Source organism: Penicillium expansum, assembly GCF_000769745.1.
Source record: "Penicillium expansum strain MD-8 chromosome Unknown contig109, whole genome shotgun sequence".
In the NCBI taxonomy this organism is placed as follows: domain Eukaryota; kingdom Fungi; phylum Ascomycota; class Eurotiomycetes; order Eurotiales; family Aspergillaceae; genus Penicillium; species Penicillium expansum.
Genome location: NW_015971237.1, coordinates 45,730 through 67,677, shown reverse-complemented (window position 1 = coordinate 67,677; position 21,948 = coordinate 45,730). Strand labels below are relative to the sequence as shown.

The 21,948-nt window shown below is 49.3% G+C and overlaps 9 protein-coding genes across 9 annotated transcripts; 4 read left to right on the top strand and 5 right to left on the bottom strand.

The window, feature by feature from the left end:
* Positions 1-251: 251 nt before the first annotated feature.
* On the bottom strand, positions 252-2,384 carry PEX2_036500 (putative carboxylesterase; the record flags this gene model as incomplete). The annotated part of the gene is made up of 3 exons (XM_016740925.1): positions 252-1,794; positions 1,851-2,220; positions 2,273-2,384. The coding sequence occupies 3 exons, from the start codon at positions 2,382-2,384 to the stop codon at positions 252-254; spliced, it is 2,025 nt and encodes a 674-aa protein (XP_016601119.1).
* A 548-nt stretch (positions 2,385-2,932) lies between these two features.
* PEX2_036490 (gamma-glutamylcyclotransferase family protein) lies at positions 2,933-3,403 on the top strand (the record flags this gene model as incomplete). Its single annotated transcript, XM_016740924.1, has 1 exon — positions 2,933-3,403. One exon carries the CDS (start codon positions 2,933-2,935, stop codon positions 3,401-3,403), a length of 471 nt encoding a protein of 156 aa, XP_016601118.1.
* A 1,964-nt stretch (positions 3,404-5,367) lies between these two features.
* On the top strand, positions 5,368-6,462 carry PEX2_036480 (uncharacterized protein; the record flags this gene model as incomplete). The annotated part of the gene is made up of 1 exon (XM_016740923.1): positions 5,368-6,462. One exon carries the CDS (start codon positions 5,368-5,370, stop codon positions 6,460-6,462), a length of 1,095 nt encoding a protein of 364 aa, XP_016601117.1.
* A 1,250-nt stretch (positions 6,463-7,712) lies between these two features.
* On the bottom strand, positions 7,713-8,492 carry PEX2_036470 (uncharacterized protein; the record flags this gene model as incomplete). Its single annotated transcript, XM_016740922.1, has 1 exon — positions 7,713-8,492. The coding sequence occupies one exon, from the start codon at positions 8,490-8,492 to the stop codon at positions 7,713-7,715; it is 780 nt and encodes a 259-aa protein (XP_016601116.1).
* Positions 8,493-9,128: 636 nt separating this feature from the next.
* On the bottom strand, positions 9,129-10,594 carry PEX2_036460 (putative mitochondrial ADP,ATP carrier protein (Ant); the record flags this gene model as incomplete). Its single annotated transcript, XM_016740921.1, has 5 exons — positions 9,129-9,677; positions 9,732-9,977; positions 10,191-10,267; positions 10,352-10,373; positions 10,553-10,594. 5 exons carry the CDS (start codon positions 10,592-10,594, stop codon positions 9,129-9,131), a joined length of 936 nt encoding a protein of 311 aa, XP_016601115.1.
* A 1,733-nt stretch (positions 10,595-12,327) lies between these two features.
* PEX2_036450 (KRI1 family protein) lies at positions 12,328-14,219 on the bottom strand (the record flags this gene model as incomplete). Its single annotated transcript, XM_016740920.1, has 2 exons — positions 12,328-13,976; positions 14,042-14,219. 2 exons carry the CDS (start codon positions 14,217-14,219, stop codon positions 12,328-12,330), a joined length of 1,827 nt encoding a protein of 608 aa, XP_016601114.1.
* Positions 14,220-14,584: 365 nt separating this feature from the next.
* On the top strand, positions 14,585-19,085 carry PEX2_036440 (uncharacterized protein; the record flags this gene model as incomplete). Its single annotated transcript, XM_016740919.1, has 6 exons — positions 14,585-14,640; positions 14,709-15,072; positions 15,131-17,624; positions 17,681-17,767; positions 17,822-18,043; positions 18,103-19,085. 6 exons carry the CDS (start codon positions 14,585-14,587, stop codon positions 19,083-19,085), a joined length of 4,206 nt encoding a protein of 1,401 aa, XP_016601113.1.
* Positions 19,086-19,409: 324 nt separating this feature from the next.
* PEX2_036430 (uncharacterized protein) lies at positions 19,410-20,075 on the bottom strand (the record flags this gene model as incomplete). The annotated part of the gene is made up of 1 exon (XM_016740918.1): positions 19,410-20,075. The coding sequence occupies one exon, from the start codon at positions 20,073-20,075 to the stop codon at positions 19,410-19,412; it is 666 nt and encodes a 221-aa protein (XP_016601112.1).
* A 488-nt stretch (positions 20,076-20,563) lies between these two features.
* On the top strand, positions 20,564-21,922 carry PEX2_036420 (UDP-galactose transporter HUT1; the record flags this gene model as incomplete). Its single annotated transcript, XM_016740917.1, has 2 exons — positions 20,564-20,790; positions 20,857-21,922. 2 exons carry the CDS (start codon positions 20,564-20,566, stop codon positions 21,920-21,922), a joined length of 1,293 nt encoding a protein of 430 aa, XP_016601111.1.
* Between the last annotated feature and the right edge of the window lie 26 nt (positions 21,923-21,948).

The window sequence follows — 21,948 nt, the reverse complement described above, 5'->3', positions numbered from 1 at the left end:
GAGTACCAACAAAGACACTACAAAGGCATTGAAGTTAAGGGGGCCGCGCAAAAGAGTTCTCAAACGACCCTTGAAACGAGACTGCCAATAAACAACATCCCAAACAAAAGAACCAAAGAGCCATTCATGTTGTTTCTAGAAAATGCATTTACAAGACAAGTTTATGTTTTGTCTGAATAAAGCATTGACGGAGCTAGGAGATACAGAGTCCTTTGTCTGTAGTTAAAAACATTAATTCATTTTTTCTAATTCTAAGAGTCGAAGTAATCCAAAGACAATTTCAATGCACGACATTGTTCCAATTCATCCAAATCGCTCATTTTCGATGGCCACTGAAGCAGCCGAATCTGACCTTCTTTGCCAAACGGCTCCCACAACCCAGCTGCCTCAATTTCCCGAGTTGTATTATCATATCTTCTTGCCTTCAAAAAGCCCAAGTTAGGAGTAGGTCTAGCCGCCCTTGCAAAACTTGCCCAGGAATCCAGCACATACTGCCCAAAAGGTAGATCAAACTCATCGCGGAAAGGCAAGCCCTGACGACGGAAACTTCCAAACACGTAGAAAAGCTCGCCAGAATGACATTTAAAGTATTCCTGGCTGGGTTCACCATTCGGAAACTCTTCTGTAATAGGAGCGTTGCACACCGGGGCATTGGGTGACCAGCCAGGCATTTGGTATGAACGGTTGAACTCATAATAGTAGATATCGGGGAATATATGTGTTCTTGAGCCTGCATGTGCAGTTGCTTCGTCGATACAGCGGAACATTCCATCTGTGGCTATGCGAGAGGAAGTGTTGAAGATATCGAGTGTAGCATTGGCGGTTGATGGCGCAGGGAAGAGTTGGCTTGGTGCAATTGAGTCAGGTAGGCCGGATTCATTGAGGAAGGATTTCAGAGTTTCTCCCACTTCAGGATAACCAATCATGGCAGCGCCATCGTCTCTCATAGTACCTATCATCAAAGGCACATTGGCAGTTGATGCTGGGTTTGTTAAATCCAGTTCTGAGCTTCGGAGGTAAACGCCATCGACAACTAGATACCGCGCCGAGTCGGCTAGGTTTGCAATCGTCGATGCGGGGAGTTGTCTCAAACACTCGACTGGTGAAGCAACATCTGTGCAGTTTGTCTCATTGAGAATAGTATTCCCCACAACGTCCATCTCCTGCGCGATGGTATAGTACTTCGAGTAGGTTGTGCCGTAAGCCAAGCCACCCAGATTGCTCTGCATAATTGCACCAGCAAATTTACCACGTGCTGCAGGAGAAGCAAGGAGTGCTCGCACTGAGGCTGCACCGGCCGACTGGCCGAAAATGGTTACCTTGTCCGGATCGCCGCCGAAGTCCTGAACGTTCCGACGAACCCATTCCAGCGCTGTAGTCTGGTCTGCCAATCCGTAGTTCCCGTTGGTTTTGCCATCATCTAGTGCAAGAAACCCCAATGTTCCCAGACGGTAGTTTATTGTGACGACCACAACATCACCTCTTGAGGCTAGATTGCCGCCGTCGAACGTCGGGTCACTACCAGTGCCGCCGGTAAAAGCTCCGCCGTGAATCCAAAGCATCACAGGTTTGAGATGGTTCTTTTGAACTTTTTTGCTCTTGGGAAGATAGGGAGTCCAAATATTGAGGAACAGGCAGTCTTCGGAACCAGTCGTGCCTTGTGTGCAGTCAGAGCCATAGTCGAGAGCAGAAGCCTTTTTGCCAGCCCCTTTGTGTACTTGGGAATAGTCCCATCGCCGGGGCTGTTTAGCATAGCGAATTCCCAGAAAGCGGAAACTGACTCGATCCCGGAATCTACATTTTGTTAGAATATATTGCGAGGTTCTGGGAAAACACTAGTTGCTACATACCCAGTGAGATATTCATCGTTGGAGTGGACAGTCACCTGCCACTGAGCACTTGTATTTTGAAATGTGCTGTTGGATAATGGAGCACTTTGTGTACAAAGAACGGGGAGTTTTTCATTCGCAGAGGCTTGATTGACCCGGCCATTTGTGTCGATAGTCGACAGTTTGCGGTGGTCCAAGACAGTCCAAAAACGTTGGTTACGAGCGTATTTGCCTTGGAATATAAGGTAATCCAAGTCACTTTGAATATTCCTGTAACTGGAATCAGCCCCCCAGAGAGTCTCCCCAACCTTTTGACAGCTTTCGGTGGCGGCTTGCCATGATCTTGCATCGAGCACCAGAATTCCTGAACCTGATCGAGGACTTTCGGTTTCTGTTTCAACCGTCAGTCTTTGATTCCACCCGATACCAGGGAGTATGTATACCTAGTAGGTCATTGTGAATAAGAATGGAAATATCTGAGTCCAAAGACTTGGGGCTAACTGCTGCGTTTGCGGTGATTGCCAAACAGAGAAATGCAAATCCGTAGTTGACCATTATAGCCAGGCGTGTGATGAATTCGAAAGATTCCCTTTTAAACTACTGTAAAACACCTTCCACTTCTATTTAACAATTTATCTTTTTGGCTAATTGTCTAGTATCGCATTATTTAGGCGCTCGAAACCCCGCGTCGGGGAAATAGCCTCAATTGAATAGGTGAAGATGCCCCATTTATCCGATCACAAGAGTTTCCAAGGTTAATGTCATTTTCTTCAACATTGGGATCTAACTGAAAATAAAGCTTGTTTTGCCTAAAATCATAGCAAAACAATGTGTGTAGTAGTGAAGGCATCTGCAATTCCCCGCACCGGCAGTGATTCTCCCCACAAACGTCCATGGGTTCCAACACATATGTTATGTAACAACATCTCTCAGCCCTAGAGAACAGCCCTAGAGACACCCATAGACAGCGCTCAGGTTTTTCGATGTTTCATACTACCACAGCCATGGCCGACTCAATACGGTCAATGAGCAGTCTACCACCTCCTCCACCCCCACCTCATCCACAGAATCCTCGCTCAAAAATATCACCCACAGTCCTGAACATGCGAAGCACATCTCCCAGTCATTTTTTTCAATCCCAAGTCCCACGACCTCGAATCCAACGTCCTGCTCCAACAGGACCATATTTCTTCTACGGCTCACTCCAAGATCAAAGTCTACTTGTAGATCTATTAGACCTAAAACAGGCATCCCACCTGCGACCTGCATACATTGAGGGCTACAAGTGTAAGCTTTGGGGACACTACCCAGCCTTACTTTCTAGTGGTCCCGGTGACATTGTCACGGGGGCCGCGTACGAAGTACCGACAATTGAGGATGCAGAGAAACTAGCGGCTTACGAGGGCCCTAGCTATACAACTATTGCTTGCTCAATTAGGTATGCGGATGACCAATCTCCCAGGCAGGCCGAGGGGTACGCGTTTCTCTTCGTAGGAAATATGCGTGATCTGAGTGAGGGGTCTTTTGATTTGAAGCTTTGGTTGGAGAGGATGACATCGGGAAGAAAAAAATGAAGAGGGATACAGTGGGTGGGCTCATACTTCGGAGTCCGAGATGGGAAGTTATAGAATGGACGATGTACGTATACAGCGTAGAGTCAAAAAGATAACCATTTCCGCTCTCCACTTGCCTATCGCCCTTAATCTGAGTCAGATTGTTGACTAAATATTGTCTGACTACCTGTAAGCAACAATTTTGAGGAACGCATGACCAAAATGTAGTATCTGCAGAGTCAAGATTATTTCGAACATCGCGGGGTAAAACAGGGTAAGCGGCCAGGGACCGATCAAGGCACACACATAAATCGGAGATCACCAGAAGGGCAAGCAAACCCCTCGGTGCAGCATCATTGAGGGGTTAAAGTTGTATAGAATGGTAGAATGACATAGAAGGTGACATGCAGGGCTAGCTCGTCATCCGCATCTACTTCCCGCACAATAGGAGGGGGGAAAGGGAATTGATGGCCAAATTGAGAAAGCCCACAATTTCCAACACACAGACCCTAGCAAGCCCACAAGTCAACAGGTGTACAGGTGTACAAGTGGCTTGTATGTCGTACATGGACCTCGCACTAGGTGCATTCCTCGGATGTATTCTACGGGGCAACGGGGGCTTGGGCTTCCAAGGCAAGTGTCAACTACGGAGTATGCAGGATTACATTCCAAGATAAGGCGAATGTGCACAGCATAGTCGGGATTGTAAGGGTGAGTTCAATGTTGTGATTTAGGGTTCAATTATGCATGTCGTATACTCCCTTGGGATAGGCAACATAGCAAGGAGTATACTCCGATGTATATAGGAATATAATAGAAGTGCCCAATTCCAAGAAATGTCACCGGTACATGTGACGTCAAGGGGCCAGAGCCCAGATTGTAGTGGGACCCGAGGGGAAGTGGATGTACCTAGTACCTAAATGCTTACATCCTTACCCTAACGATGACTTGATATTGTACTTTCTATGCATAGTTACATGCAAGTTACACAATGGAGGGGCAATTCTAGATCAGAACGTCACATACATTAGAATAAGAATGACATCTACACTATTGAAGAGTGTCCACAGGTACAAAGGTTGAAGTTGTTTAAATGGTCCACGTGCCGTGAACGATGGTTATCAGCCGATGATAGGAGAAAGTAGGGTTACGCCCTGGAGCGCTGCAAGCGTTCATTAAAGACGCACGAGCACTGGGGATCACCATGACTGGCCGATAACAACTTGGCATGAGGGGTTTTATTTCTCTATTACTCAGATATCTTTACACCAGTGGGGGTACAGGGAACTGGATTTCCTTAGATCGACTCAGGGATGAAGATTAGTGTGAACATGAAAGAAGATGGTGATGAACATATATAGGGGTATATAGAATGTATTTTTATACTAATATGTTTCAAACTAAAAGGAATAGAAGGTAATAATGTCGTAGTTTAATAGTCAATAGTTTATAATAGTTATAATAGTATAATAGTATAGTAATAGTGAAGAGAGAGCCGGAAGCACCCGGTGTCCCACGAGGCGCCAATCAATCCACCCACGCGCCTTCCTAATTCCATACTTGGGCCTTCCTGGTAAGAGTACAAAGGTCCAAGTCACTTCCAGGGAGTCACACTGATCTTCTTCCTTTCTTCCTTAACATCTCAAACTCGTGGACACTCTCCGACCTCTTCCCCTTGGAATCCTGCTCTTATCGCGACTATCTATCTCCCCTTGCCGCGTCGCATCTCCCCCCCTACGTGGAAGCCCTAAACAAAGTTGGCCCCAACTTCGCTACACGGCTACAGTGTCTCTTTTGTCACTGTGTGTGAAAGGTAAGATCCTTTGTTTTACTTCTTTGACTCTTTTATTCTGAAGCTATTCTGTTGCCACCCGATCATTCCGTGGTACTTGCTTTGTCGCGCTTTTAGATCGTCTTCTGACTCATATACCCCGGCTTGCGCGTTCTAGGTTCTTCTCCTTTCACAAATCCATATTCTATCCACCATGGCTTTCCATACAAACTCCAGCATTGCTATGGCTCTTGCTGGCAAGACTGCTTCGGTTGATATTCCCCAGCGCCGCTCCGGCCTGAGTGGCGGCCGTGTGCCTGCGATGCTGCCCACGCCACCCAACTCTATCTCCCCAACCCTCCCTCCTCAGACCTTCAAGCACCGAGCGACACTGTCGCCAGGATCGCCGCTGTCGACTGTCCCCCAGTTGGACTCCGATATTGATCTCGAGGATGCGGAACACGACAACGGCCATCATGTCTCCCTGCCTGTCGATGACCTCGACAGTACCGGCGCGATCACCCCTGCCATGCTCTCCAAACATCATCTCCCTGAGATCTTGCTCGAGCAGGGGCCCTTGGCTATCCGTCACGTTATGGGTCATCTGACAGCTTCCGTCCCTGGCTTTTCGCATATTCCCCCAGCCAAGGCGCGCAGACTTGTCGTTGCGGCGTTGGAAGGTCGGGGAAATGGAGGTGAGGCAGGTGGTGTTCAAGGCGACGTGGTATTCGAGAAGATTGGTTGGGGCCGCTGGGACGCGCGACGTCGTGGTGAACCTGCTCACGATCGTGATTTGAATGCTTCGTCGTCGCCTCCTTCGAGTGTCGCAGGTTCGTTCCAGCAGCGTGGCCTACAGATTCAGGGCCAGTCGGGTTGGCAGGGTGGCAACCGTCATCCATACCGCATGAGCTTTGCCGAATCCACGGCATTCTCGTACACCGACGATTACGGCATGCACGGCGACCTTGACATGCTGGAACATGAGGCCGACAAAATGTCTCTCGATGGCGACGACGGCGAGTACTGCTCTTCCTCGGAGGCTCCCGATGAGATGCAAGAAAACGAGTGGGTTGAAGGCGATGACACCGATGAGGAGGACTGGGCACAAATCGGCGCTGACGCTTTGCGCGCCCGTTCAATGAACAACAATGGCAGTTTCATCAACGGTCATGTCGCTGCGCGCGCAAAGCCTCAGCCATCTGGGATTTTCCCTGCCACCTGCCCATCTGTGGCTAAGTTGCCACCCCGCACCTTTGACATCCAGGAACGCGCCGCTGTGGAGGCGCTCCTCCGCTTGGGCTCCATGTAAAGCCCCACCCTCATGGTCGGCGTTTATTTCTTTCTACTCTTTTGCGGGATACACTATTTTTCTTCTTTCACATTCAAGGCCGTCAAAGTTGGTCTGGACCGCTCTTGGCGTGCCATGGTCTTTCGACAATTCCAAAAAAAATCCAAAGCCAGGAAATTTGGCTAGCTTGCAGTGCAACTACCTTGATTGATGGGCGTTGGGTTGGACCTTTGTGGTATTGGGTTTCCAAGATGGCGTTCAAGTTTTCACTTTTCTCTTATGCCTGACACGAAACAATTTGTCACATGATTCAGGGTAGCAGTCCCGTTACTGCTACCGCTATGACAACTCCAAATACCCCCTTCTTTTCTCCGCTCCCTTTTTTTTTCTTTTCTTTTAACATGGGTTTGCTCACAGCACTACTGTCTGTCACCTACTCATTCTGGCGTTTATCTTTGCATTAGTCGAGTCTGCTACTGCTACAAGACTCCTTGTGTTTTTTTCTTCATACTCCGAACTTTTCTAATACTCTACTTTGTCTCTTTTTCTTATGGGCTTTCAATTTCAACAACCCCCAATTATCCTTGGAAGATCTCAACCATCTGAAGTGAGGTTTCGGTCGTCTTTACTGATTGCACTGGCCCTTCCGACTTGTATGGAATCTCAGTCATCTTCACTGATCCAACTGAGAATTTATCTTCTTCCTCTCTCTTTCTGTCTATTTGTCCGTGTTTCTCTTTGTGTGCTCTACGCATAGTCTGTTGTACATTGCAGGTTCATCATCCTTGCATTGCCCCGGGGGTTTCAGCTTCGGTTTTCGAGGCTGACTACTTAACGCTTTTCAGCTGGGGATGGGATGGAAATACATATTCACTTAGCTAGTTTAGAAACTCAACCCGTCGCAAATTCTGCGCGGTTCAGTTACCATATTGTTCTTTTCGCTTGTAACTAAGTATCCATGGTTTATGACTATACTCATCTAAAGAATCCACAGTGTCCTATACATAGGCTAGGTGTTCTCATCAGAGCTTCTTCCCAATGCAAGTCCAACCAAAGCACTCGTATTAAAAACATCGTTCAAGACAAACTCCAAGCAAAGTACAAGCCCAAGTCCATAACCCAATTTGGTACTCCCCTCATACCCCAAATATCCTACCTAATACACAAATAAAAAAGCCCAACCCACCGCATGCAACCCCTCAGCCAGTAAACCCATAAAAAAACAGATTCCAACCTAACCATCCAATAAACCCAATCCATACCCCATCCTCCTAACCATGAACATCATTAATCTTCTTCCAAACCCCCTTCTCAACCTCCGCCAACTTATTGCCAGACCACCTCATCCACCCCTTCGCAGCACCCATAAATCCCTCTTCCTCTTCGGGGAAGATACTATCCGCCCCACCTCCAGATCCAGACCCAGACCCAGCACCCGCACCGTAGTGCAGCGGCAGAGTCTGCGTTTGCGGACGAGCGTATGATCCCGCCTGCGTCTGGTACACAGACGAGTAAGACGCGGAGGTAGAGTTCGGGATTGTAGTCTGCGCACCCAGTGTGGGCGCGTTGTAGGAGTAGGATTGACTGTAGCTTTGCTGGGTTGGCTGGGCTGGTGGTGGAGGCGGTTGGGAGACGGCTTCGCCGACCTTTGGGGGTGGGGGGATTGAAGAGGAGTGGGGCGCTGCTGCGCCTGTGTATGTAGTTGATGGTGATGGGAGGGCGCCCGGTTGGGGTGCGGGTGGTGTCTGGGTTGTGGATGTTGCTGTCTCGGGGGAGGAGGTTGTTGGTGGTGGTGCTTCAGGCGCGGCTGTTGCTGTTGGGGTTGGTTGCACTGCTGTGGCGCCTGGCTGCGGTGGTGCTGGTTCTGGGGAGCTGGGCTGGGCGGTTGTTGTTGTTGCGGGTGCTGGTGGAGGTGTTGAGGGTGCGCTTGCTGGTGACTCGATTGCGGTGGCGGGTTCGGGCTGCGAGGTTGTTGCATGCGTGCCTTCTTCCTCCTTGTTGGAGTTCACAGGCGCTGAAGTGTAGGTTTGGATACCTGTTGGAGCGGACATTCTGTGTGTTGATGGATTGATATGTTGTAAGTGGGAGTCTGAAGTGTCAAGGGGTGAAGAGGCTTTGTAGCTTCGAGGAGCCTAGACGTCATAGCTATTGCCGCTGTGGAGTCTTGCCGCTTTGGGACCCCTTTCTTTACTTTTTCTTTTTCTTTTTCTTTTATTTTTGGCGGTTGCCTGTGCTTCACCCAAGTTTGTTTGAAAGATAGAAATGACACCTGAAAGGCAGTGGGGCTTAGATGTTGACCTTCACTTGCTTCGTTTCACTGTACGAGCATAGCTGGGAGCATACAACTTACAGCGCAAACATGTTGAGCCGTGAAGAAAGCTACCGAGGGTGACAGAAAACAGTGTTAGCTCATGGAGATAATAATGATTATTTACTTCTACAACATTCACAAGGATCAAGGTGAAAAAACGAAAAGAGTTTGCAGGCAGTAAAGTACATTGGGTACAAAAAGGGAAGTATCACATCATTCTATGCTTCAAGATCCTTCAGACCCATTTCTTGACGCATCTATCTTTTGACCATCCCATATCCTCAAATTCCACGCCCAGTGGTTACACTGGGGGAGGCATGCATCCCCTATTCCAGTATAACTACAGTGGCAAGAGACTCACATTTCAGTGAATCGCTTAGAACTTCTTGCCGAGGAGGAGGAGCTGAGCCTTGTCGTAGATGGACAGGACACCAGCACCGGCAACACCACGGAGGATGTTAGCACCGGCACCCTTGAAGAGAGACTTGACACCCTCCTTGGCGATGATCTGGCGGGCAGCATCCATGGAGCTGGAGTACTTGACGGCCTCACCAGAGGTCATCATCATGCGGCGGCGAACGGTGTCAAGAGGGTAAGAGGCAACACCGGCACCGGTGGTGACGGTCCAGCCGAGCAGGAAGGAGGCGAGGAAAGAGCCCTCAAGAGGACCGACGAGGAGAACGGGCTTGATGGAATCGTACATTCCGAAGTAGAGACCACGGTAGACGACAATTCCGAGAACGGAGGGACCGAAGCCACGGTAGAGACCGGCAATACCGTCGGAGGCGAGGGTCTTGCGGTAGACATCGACGAGACCGTTGAACTGGCGCTCACCGGAGCCCTTGGAGGACTTGGCATCGTTGGCCAGACGGGTACGGGCGTAGTCCAGGGAGTAGACGAACAGGAGGGAAGTGGCACCGGCGGCCTAAGGGATTTGTTAGTCGTAGTCCAAGTGTGAGGGAATTTTAGAGATACATACACCACCGGAGGCAAGGTTACCCATCATCCACTTGCCGTATCCATCACGGTCCTTCTTGTAGGCGAACATGGACTTGTAGGTGTCACGGAAAGCGAAGTTAAGGGCCTGGGTGGGGAAGTAACGGATGACGTTGGCGGTGTTACCACGCCACAAGGAGACAACACCCTCAGCGGCGGCGGTACGGCGGAAGCAGTCAGCAATGCCGTTGTACTTGCGGTCGAGACGACCCTGCTTGAGCATCTCATCCTATTGATCGAATGTGGTTAGATGCTGAGTCGGTGGAAATATTATGCCGCCGACTGTCACGGGCCAAGGGAGAAAATTTTTCACGGGCTGTGATCGATGTGAAAACACAACCTGTGTCCAATGTTGAACATTACACTCAATTGCAAATCACAATCAAGTATAAACTTCCTCCTTTGGTCCGTTTCAATCGGTGCTAGACGGGTGGTAACCAACCTGGTTCTGGATCAGGAGCTTGATACGCTCAATGGGGGCAGCGGCGGTCTTGGAGACAGCGGCGGAGACACCACCCACTAAAGGACAGTTAGTATGGACATTCAAGACGCTGTTGAAGTTTGCAATCGCTTGTGATTCCAAGCATCAAGCATGACACGTACTCAGGAAGTCGACAACGAAGCTCTGTGAAAGGCTTGTTAGCATTGTTCCTCTGCTCAACTCATATTGAGCTAGTGATGAGCTATCCTTGAAATTGCGCTTGGAAGCAAGTTCGATGATAATTTGATGCTTGACATCTCATCGTTTTGAATCTTCACGCGACATCGAGGCCAGCTCTCACAAGCTCACAAGGAGATACTTACGGGCATGCCGAAGACGGTCTTGTCCTGGTTATCGGAACCCATTTTGAAGATAGTGCAAAAGAAACGGGATGCAAAAAAAAAAAAGAGAGGAGATGGAAAAGAGTGTCAAGAAGAAAGAGACACCAGGGATAATGAGGAAGAAAAAGGAAGAGAGAAGGCGGGAAGGGGGGCCAGAAAAAAAATACTCGACCGCCGGGCGCTAAGACCCAATCAGGAAGCCCAGGGGGTTAAATTACTGTATCTTACAGTTATTATGCTGTATTATGCCGTATTAGTTTGCCTCCTGCCGATATCTCCCGATCCACTGAAAATTCTGCAATCTGGCCGGTCTTTGATATTGGGTCTGGACAAGTGCTTTGGCCGTATGAGGGTCTTTTTGGAATTGTTAAAGGGACCACTCTATCACTGTCTACAATCCAACCACTTTATAAATTCACTTTTGTTTCTTTTGGAAATCAATCACTATCCTATTTTTTCACTCGTGATCATCGACATCCTGTAGTCCCGAGCAACGGCCCAAGCGCCGGTGCATAATACCGTAGGGGTACGGTGTATATTTCCCTGTCCAATGCCGGGCATCCACTCCCCGGGGCAACCTCCTTTTTGCTGGCCGGGTATCCGATGGCGAACCGAGCATGAAAATTATATCTCGGAGTTGCCACCGACGTCGCTATTATTCCCTTTTAGCCTTGTATTCTGGGGTTCTTGAATGGTTTCGGATATGGCGCTCTTGATTACGTATGTACTTGACCGCTCAAACTTGATATAAAAAAACCCCGATGTTCCTAGTATGTGTATGTTGTACGGAGGGAGTAGCCTTTGTTTGTGTCGGGCGAGTGGATTCTCCCCAGGTCTCCTCACCCACTAACCATCTTATTCTTTAATTTTTTATTTTTTTCTTACTGAGATTATCTAGGACATTGTACAGTAGCATAAATAAACCAACTAAGCAAATGTGATCCCTCCCAGATCTTGCGATAATACAATGCTGCGATATGCGAGGGATACCTAGACGTGATATGAGACATTTTTTTCCGCTTCTATTTTGGTGTCGCGGGTACAAACTTTAAGGTGATAGATCGCCGCATAGACGATGTACCTAGGTACTTCACATGTTAGACAATGCCAGGTACCCAATAGCACATTGGCTCCACTTTCCTTGGTTCTCAAGGAAATTGTCTGTACGGAGGACTCCGTTCAAATCATTTACCTACCCAGATTATAATAGCAATACGGAATATTAGAAGCTTCCTAAAGCTTGAAATCAAAATATCCCGAGGTTCGCCCCAGCAACCGCTAGCGCATGAGTGGGCCCGCATCGCATGGGAGCTTTCCGCTTCGGGAGCTACTGAGTCCTACAGGTATGTATATGGACCTGAAGAACAGATTGCAAGAAAATCATTCTCGATCGAATTTCCAATACCTGTGGTGTGATATGTCTACATATGTAACTCCTTGGCAATAAACTAGAGTTGTAATTTGTGCCAATTTCTGTTGTATATGTTCCACTTTTTGGAAAAGCTGCGAATATATATTGTCAGCAATACTCTCACCATTCGGCACTTTCTAAAGCTGCCTCTTTGGAATTCAACGATTTCAGTTGTGCTTTAATTATTCCTACACGATGCTGGTCCATGGTTAAGATATATTATTACAAAGAACTGTTTTAAGTGACCGAGTAGGTGTTGTAACTCAAAATGGGAATGATTCTATTTCGTTTCATAAATAGATTTGAATAAGCTATAAACAATAGTAGATTGACAGATGCAACACGTTTAATGCTTCTTCGACCTCTTTCTCTTCTTACGTGTGCCATCTCCTTCTCTGATATCAACCTTATCCTCATCAACAGTCTCCTTGGGCTGACTGGGTTGGACATCACCGCCGAACTTGAACACTGGCCCATTCTCATCACCGAAAGTGTCCTTGCGCCACTCGCGAAGCCGGGCCTTCTTGCCCAGCTTCTTCAGATCGCGCCGCTTCTGCTCTTCTTCGCGGAAGGTGGCCAGCTTCTTCAGACCAGCGAACTTGTTGAGCTGTGTGTCGTCCGCCATGAGGATATCCCGTGCAGTCAAGCCAAAGCTTTGCGGCGAGGTTTCGCGGTAGCGGAACTTTGTGGCGTTCTTCTTTGTAGCTCCAGGAAGCAAGGTGATGTCGAGATCCAGGTTGCGCTCGACCGCATCGTCAATGCGAAGACGGTCTTTGCGGGCCTCACGTTTCTGAATGCGCTTCTCTTCAGCCTTGCTCTTTTTCTTAGACCCAGAAGCTTCGTCGTCATCTTCTTCCTCGCCTTCTGATAGTTCGAGTGTGGGATTCGGTTCTTCGTCCTCGTAGTCTGGGACCAAATCGTTGATATCGATATCGTCATCCCATGTAGGCTTTTTGGGATGCTTTTTCTTTTTCCCTCCCTCATTTTCGCTGTTCTCGCCCTCCTCCCCGGCATAATACTCCTCGCCAAATCGTTTTTGCATCTCTGCTTCCCAGTTTGAGTCGTCCCAGGAAGCATCCAGGAAACGAGACCAGTCTTCGTCCGTGAAGCTTGAGGCACGAAGTCCCGCAACCTCCTTGATTTGTTCCACCTTTTTCTGGAGTTGCTCGGTCTTCAATTTGCGCAGACGATTCTTCTCAGTTTCGCGCTGCTTCTTCTCCTCATCCTTGAGTGCGCGCTCAGCATCACGAATCTTCTTACGGGAGCTCTTTTCATCGCGACGGACGGATTGCTGGTTGGTAAGATCACGGGAGTGCGTGACTATCACCTCGTTCATCTTGTTGGGGTCTTCGAAGCGGAAGTTGTATGCTTCTTCGATAGCGTCTGCTCGGTCGACATCGTCATCCTCATCTGAATCAAACGGATGCAGCTCTGGCTTGTCGGTGGGGATCCAGGCCCGTGCCGACAAGAAGTTGGACAGGAAAGTCTCGGGGTCTTTGTCCGCATTCTCGATATCGAGTTTGATTTCAGATTTGGGCAACGAAATCTCCTGGCCGGGCTTGCGGACCATGAACTCATCAGCATCTTCCATCTCTTCGTCTGACTTGTCTGCCGCTCCGTGCATCTCCTTGACAATGGCATTTTTCAGGTCGGCTTGCTCTTGGGCATAGGTCCTTGGGGTGTTTTCCTCTTCAGCTGGGTTGACACCACTGAGAAGATTCTCTGTATGGTATTGCCGCAGCGTCATGGATTTTTCCTTGGGGCCCTTTCCGGAATTCGCGTCCTCTGGGTCGTACTTGGTGTAAAAGCTGGCATCTTTGTCGTAAACACGAGGGTCCTTAGAACGAATAGCATTCAGTGTTGCCGAGATTTCAGCATCCAGAGCTAGTGTAGCGAGCTCTGCATCGTCATCCTCTTCTTCGGAGTCGGAATCCTCAGAGTCTTCGCCTGGGCGGCGGTCTCCAAAACTGGAGGACTTGCCATACTTTGCTTCCACTGCGAATCAAGCTAATGTTAGTATATGCCACTCAAGCGCAACAACTTCTGGTGTAACCACGTACGTCTCGCAACTTCTTCTCTCTTCTTGTTGTGTTCAAATCGACGAGCGTAGTCTTCATTGATCTTGAATCCGGTATCAGACGACTGGTTGCCGAGGAGAACTCCACCAGCATCATCCCCAGAGTCGCTATCGCTATCTTGATCCAAGAGCTTTCGCATTTTCTTAGAAGGAGGCTCCATTTTGTGTGATCAGGTATGTGATTGAAGGTCGACTCGGTGAAATCTCCAAATGGCAGAAAGAAAAAAAATCTCACACCGCCCTCTACAGAGAAACCGCCCCCCGATCTCGTGCCTTGAAGATCAGGCACGAAGGCAAGAGGAGCCCCATCCCTGACGTAGCCAATTAGATCATCCGGAGGCTCACCTGAGCAGCACTGAGGAGGTCTCAGGCAAAGTCTACAAGCCGGAAAATCATACACGTGGGCTCTCTTCAGGCCTGAAAGTTGAATTGATCATCGAGTGGCATGAGCGAGAGCAGACCCATTCACACCTCTCGCATCTCGGTCTTTGCCCGCGTCAGGTGTATGGCTGGAGACATGCACTAGATGTCGACTCAAGCACAAACCCCGTTACCCCAAGTTGGGAAGCTCGTGAGCGTTGTGTGAGTATCTGATTTGTCTGACATTAGAATTTTCTCTCGTGTATACTAATGTGTACGTCCATTTTCAGCCCAGTTGGTCTCAAAGAAGCCGCTCTCGACTCGCCCACCTTCCGTGCCACCACCCTCCACTTCTCCGATCAGGTTGATTTTATAGAGAAATGGCTCGACGGATATGCCAAAGCTGCAACTAAGCTCTCCTGCGAGCTGGCTGCTCTGGAAAGTGTAGTGAATAACTTTCTTTCCTACTCGACACATCCCCTCGTTGTCTCCGAAGCGGTCGTTGACCATGATTACACACTTTTGGCTATGAGGAGGTGTGGTGAGGGATCTAAAGATCTTTGGAGTGGACTCGTCACAACAACCCGAAAGTTGGAGTCGTTGATTTCCGAACCCATTCGAGATTTCATCCAAGAGGATCTGCGGCATTTCAAGGTATCGAGGGCCCCTGAACCAATTTGCTCTCGTACAGGATTATCTGACACAGCCATAGGAAATTCGTCGCAACCTCGACCAAACCCAGAAAGCGTACGATTACCTCCAAGCTCGATATGCCTCTCAGTCAAAGTCCAAGGAGGCATCGGCCCTGAGAGAAGAAGCGTTCCAGCTGCATGAAGCCCACAAGGCCTACCTGAAAGCGGCAATGGACTATTCAGTACAGGGTCCTCAGGTACGAAATGCACTTGACCGACTTCTGGTCAAGGTCTCCTGCGATCAATGGCGGGAATTCCGGGGATTTCACAACCACAACAGCGGGACCTTCTCGAAATGGTCCCGTGAGATGGATCGTATTAAGGGCTGGCTTCATGAGATGGAAGGGAGTGAGAAATCATCCAAACGAGAGCTGCTATCCACTCGGAAGCACATTGAGGAAGCCGCAGAGTTTGCGGCTCGACCGTCTCGTGAACTGGAGGACTATAATATCTCGACGGTTCCGTACCTTGGCTCTCGTCCTATTTCGACACTTAATGTGAGCAAAGAGATGCGACCGGAAAAGCAAGGATGGCTCTATTTGCGCACATTGTCAGGAAAGCCCACTCGTACTGTTTGGGTCAAGCGGTGGGCCTTTCTTAAGCACGGCATATTTGGGTGTCTTGTACAGGGTTCTCGTACCGGCGGCGTTGAAGAGAGCGAACGAATCGGTGTACTGCTCTGCAGTATTCGTCCTGCATTCCAGGAGGAACGCAGATTCTGCTTCCAAGTGAAGACCAAGAACAACACCATTCTGCTGCAGGCAGATAATCAAAAGGAGCTGATGGAATGGATTGGTGCCTTCGAGGCGGCCAAGCAGAAAGCATTGGAAAACCCTGCAAGCACTGATCTTTCTGTTTCTGGAAAAGTCACAGTTCAAGATCCCGCATTTTCAATTTCTCAGCCTCCGGCTTCCGAGTTCGCTGCAGACCCTGCAGACTCTCTTACCCCCCATGCGAACGATGAGCCCGGAGCGGGAGATCGCAGTATGACGCTTCCTGTTCCCGACCGCGATGGATATAGCATGAGAAATAGTACCGACATTGGAAGTGGCAGAAGACCCACAGGCTTGGATAGTGAGAGCTCTGCAAGAGAACATGCAAGAGAGCATACATCTAGACTCATCCAAAAGTTGGATCTTCACCGCAAATCGAACAATGCGGCTCCAATGTCTCCTTCCATCCCCGGCCCTGCTGGTGGGATAGCCAGTCTCATCTCTGCCAGCCACAATATACTCCCTTACAGCAACGCCGGTCCACTAAGCGTCGATGATAAACGAGGCCGCAGTTTAAGCAACGTGGATGAGCCTGGTTCAAGTCTTGCACCTGCCACGCTCGCCAATCCTCCGGCACCCACAAGCATGAGCAAGGCAGCAGTGGTTGTGAGCAATGAAAGAGGAATTGGATTAGGTCTCTCTGATAGCACAGGTGGCATGCCCAGTGGTATGATGGCGAACCTGTGGGGTAGCTCTAACTGGGGTTTCATGAACAAGCATCAACTGGAACAACACCAGATCGATGGAGTGTCCAATGACGCCCCAGAAGGCCGGTCGTCTTCCACCTTGAGCAATACCTCAACACCTACGATTGCCGCACAGCCCGATGCAGCGGGTGCTTTACCGGAACCCCGACAGCAGTCAGGTCCACGCCACAGACAGACAGTAAGCCTTGATGGAGATGATGTTAAGCTCACGCAAGTTTCACTGGGCATCGGGCGTGAATATCCAAGTTACTATCCTCAACAACTGAAGATTCAAGACGCTCAGTTCAGATTGCTTTTCCCGGATGTCAAGAGAGACGACGCATTGGTCTTGGTATTCAGAGCCACCTGGAGCCCTAACGACCAGCAAGAGTTCCCCGGACGAGCTTATGTCACAACAAGGAACATCTACTTTTACAGTCATCATTTCGGACTGGTTTTGACTACTGGTGTGTCTTTAGAGAGCATCAAGGAGGTAACTGCAGCTCCTGGGCGTGACTGTGACTTCCTTTTCCTTCATACTATTCCACCCCTGGGCAGTGATACTCCTGGCCGGGTTACGATTAAAACTTTCCTTGAACCTCTCCGACTTCTTCAAAAACGGCTCAACTTCTTGATCCAAGGCTCTATTGCCGTCGAGCAATTGAATTTGGAATCTTTGATCAAAGCATTGATCAAGATGGATACTGGGTCCCCAGCCCGAAATTCCAGTGCAGATAGCTGGGAAGATCTCTCGTCTGGACTTGCAGACATTAAACACGACGGGGGCAAGCCTACAGACCTGAGTAATCCAAAGGACATTCGACTCCCTATTTACATTGACAAAGATCTTGAGCTGGATGGAGGCAGGACTGGCCGTGGTCGGGATATTGCTAAATTCAGACTCCCAACCCAACCCGTGGAGTATGTTCCACAAGGTGATCTTGTTTTGGTGACCGAAAAGATCCTCGATATAAGCCCTAAAGCTTTGTTCCATATATTGTTTGGTGACAAGAGCGCCGTGTGGCAGCTGCTTTTACATGAGAGGCAAGCTCGAGGTTCGTCAATTCTAGATCCCCAATCACTTCACTTATACATGGCTGACATTTCAAAGAAATCAAGCAAGGCCCATGGGCTAGTACCGAATTGCGGCATCTGAGGCGTGACTTCCACTACAATATCGGCACAACAGACATCCTTGGTAGGCTTCGCTATTGGTGATCCATGAGATCGAGCTATAACTGATTTTGTATAGGTCGCACTCACGAAAATGCGATCTCGGATTATCAGATCATTGATGTTCTCAACGACCATCTGTGCTATGTGATAACAGATAAGAAAACCCCATGGCATCTCCCCTTCCGACGTTCGTTCCGGTTGGTTAGCAAGGTTGTCATTACCTTCCAAGCCAAGTCGAAGAGCAAGCTTGCTATTTACACGAAAGTAGAGTGGCTATGGTCTCCCTACGGCCTCAAAAGTGAGTTATCCCCTCCACCCCTTCCATTTAAATAGAATACAATAGTCTAACATGCCCAGGTATCATCGACAAAAAAGCAAGCGATGATTTAGAACAAGACTCCTTGGATCTTGTCGACCTAGTCAGTGATCAAGTACGCCGATTGGGTGTACACAGTCGCACTAAAAAAGCCATCACGATCTTTGGCCACGTTGGACGCCAAAGCCACGTCTCCCTCTTCAGTGGCGCTGGCTCTAACCTGAAGCTGGAACCCCGCAAGCCTCGAACACAGCGTGCCATGCACGAGCTTCTTCTCGAGACCTTCTTGTCATTCCTTGAGACGAGTGTTTCCTTCCTAATGATGTGGGCCTTTGGCGTAGTTCGCTGGTCTTGGAAGACTGTGAGTGCACATAAGATCATACTGACCATGTTGGCCACAAGTGCAATCCTGAATGGATACTATTCTTCGCGGGATAGTTGGGACTGGTGGCACGAGAGACATGCAGGAAACTTCATGGCACGGCTGGGCGTACAGCCAAACCTCGTTATGAGCAAATCTATCTACATGCGGGATATTGATGACGCTGTTGCAAACTCCACAATCTGGCCCGGTACCGGCAATGCCAGTGATTGTTTTGCCACCTTCCATGAGCAGAGCATGCGGTATTCCGAAATGCCTCTGTCGCTTAGTGCATCGGGGCCCCGGGATGCATTGACCAAGAGCGCCATCAAACGCTTCCAGCAAACCCGTGAGCGTCTTGGTATGTATCGACACAATCTTCTCGTCGCATTGCGTGTCGTGAACAGCATCGAGAAGGAGGTCATTCAGACCGAATGGGAGCGCTGGCTTCGCGAGGAGGTCCGGCGCTGTCGCCAGGTTGAGGTTCTCCTTGGCGAAGAAACCCAGGGCGACGACTCGCAGACAGGCCAAACGGCCCAAGCTGAACGTGTCTTTGCCGAGCATGCGGACAACGTCAAGCAGTGGTATGAGGAGTACTGCTCGAGTTGTCGAATGGAGCAAGAAAAGGTCATATTCAATGATCGTGGCGACCTAATTCCTTGATTTTCTTCCTGCAGCACTTTGTTTCTAGCCGTCTCTGAGCATATTGTCAAGCCTTCTTTCTGTACAGCCATCTAGCATTTCTTGCTTCTTGCTTATCACTATACCCCCTGTGGCCAGCTGATCATGTGTCAACAAAATTTCTTGTGTATAATTTCGGCGCATATAATACAAGTCGTTGCTTTGAATTTACCCTGATACCACATGGATAATGTCATTTCATTGTTCTTTTGAATGAGTATTCGTCAATCATGTCGTCTACTCGCGAGGAGTAAGAATGCAATAGGTATTAATGTGTACATATGAGAACCGCCCAGCTCCGCGCACTCAGTTCTGCCTCGGCTTCACCTCGCCTTCATGCACAACATAGTATGCCACTGTCCCGTCACCACCCATCCCCTTATCCACCATAGCAAGCAAGAACCGTTGCGCGCCCCATTCTTTGGTCAAACGTGCCTTCTCCTTTTTATCATAGTACTGAGCCAGTTTCTCTGCCTTTTCGGCATCCTGACCCTCCACCCCCGACTGCATGCCTGTAGGATTGACAGATCGATCATGCTCTTCAGCCTTTTGCTTGAACTCAGGAAGTTGGTTAAAAACAGTAGCTATATGGCGCAAGGTCCACGGCTGGCCCTGTGTAGTCGGAACCACGAACATGCGCTCTGGCTTGAGGTCGTCTTCGCGGATCCCGTTTTCTAGCATGTACAGCTGCTCGTCGGGGTGTGTGTACACGCGGTGTGGGGGGTAGGCGGAGAGCAGGGGAATTGGTTCTTTTGGTGGCTGCTGGGGGTCTTTGTTTAATGTGTTCGGGTCGTCTGGTTGTCCAGGAATGACGTATCCCATTATAGATGTCCAGAGGTGTTGGTGCTCGAGGTTGTGCTGGACTTGGGCGGATGTTGCGAGGTGGGGGGACTCGTAGCCTTTTTTGGATATGTGTTTGGTGAGCGCCGATGCATCGGGCCGTTTTGTGGCTTCCTGTGTGTCTACCATCATGGATATTTTCTCGGAGCTGTTTGTCTTGTCCGACTTGAATAGAGGGAGCTCCGGTCGAGAAATCGCAAATCTCAGGACTTTTGGGACCACACCGCCTGTGTAGATCCGATTTATTTACACCGCTTTCCTTAATGGGACTGTATAGTTGAGATAAGAAGCTAAAAAGTTTCTAGTTTAATAAGAGATTTGAAATGATAATTTGAGGAGTATCAAGTCCATTTCTCCTTTCATCTCGAGTACAAGTAAAAAGAAAAAAAAAGAAAGGAGATTAAGTGGGGTGGAGATCATAGAGAAGTGAAGTAAGAACACATGGCATCTTGTTATTCTTTTGGTTTCAGGTTCAGGAATCCTCCAGGACCCTTATGACAACCTAGGACTATCCTCGACAAAGGGTCATTTTCCAATCCCTTCGCATACATAATTTACATTGCCTTGTCTTGTTCGAGTTCCTTGCATTTCCAACTTGAACTCCGCCCCAATTTGTCACAATGGGACGACAAAAGCAAGCAGCGCCGCTCCAGAGAGCCCCTTCTCAATTAATGCACCTCTCAGAAGAGTCTAATGTGCCACGAAATGCTGGAAGTGACAACACAGACACACCTTCCACCGCCAATGGAAGCTTGTCCGAAAAAGCACCAGCGACCCTGGAGACAGTCGCCGACAGCCCTGGGCTGACGCAACTTGTGATTTGCGTTCTCGGTATATATGCGGCATTGTAAGTGCCTCGACCGCGTTCCGCGTGATTTTTGAGTCCGGCCAAAGAAACTAATAAGATAAAAAGCCTCTCATGGGGTGTACTACAGGAGGCGATCACGACGACCAGCTATCTCGTTCGTCCTGCAACCGTTGCGGAGCCAAATCCTCCAACGGAGCGATTCACCTACTCCCTGGTGCTGAACACGGTCCAATCCTCCTTCGCGGCTATCACCGGCTTTACATACCTTCTGTTCTCAACCCCGAAAGGTCAAAAGATCCCATCTATCTTCCCCACACGCCGGATCATCTTCCCCCTGGTTCTAGTCGCAATCTCCTCGTCACTTGCGTCACCCTTCGGCTACGCCAGTCTCGAACACATCGACTACCTGACCTTCATCCTCGCCAAATCATGCAAGCTCCTCCCGGTCATGGTCTTGCACCTGACCATCTTCCGCAAGAGATACCCGCTGTACAAGTACGGTGTTGTCCTGATGGTCACTCTCGGCGTCGCGACTTTCAGCCTGCACCACCCAGGAACTAGTAAGAAAGTGGCTGCCAAGGACCAGTCTGGATCCTCCGGATGGGGCATCTTCTTGTTGTCCATCAACCTCCTCTTGGATGGCCTGACCAACACCACGCAAGACCACGTCTTCTCCTCCCCCAAGCTGTACACCCGCTTCACTGGACCCCAGATGATGGTCGCTCAGAATGTTCTCTCGACCGTTCTGACTTCTGCGTACCTCCTAGTCATGCCACATCTCTCACAAAGCGGGATTTTGCATAACCTGCTACCCATCCCCATTCCCCCGTCTACCGAGACTGAGCTGTTTGGTGCCTTCTCTTTCCTCTCCCGCCACCCAGAGGCGCTGAAGCATGTCATTGGGTTCGCGGCATGCGGGGCTGTTGGCCAGCTTTTCATTTTCCACACTCTGTCTCGCTTCTCTTCACTGCTGCTTGTCACCGTTACCGTTACACGCAAGATGTTGACTATGCTCCTCAGCGTTTTCTGGTTCGGGCATTCTCTGTCCGGTGGCCAGTGGCTGGGGATCAGTCTGGTCTTTGGCGGCATTGGTGCCGAAGCAGTGGTGCAAAGATCAGAGAAGAAGGCGAAAGAACGGTCGAAGATTGAGGCTGCGAAGAAGGAGTTGTAGGATATTTTGACAGGCTTTGTAGATAA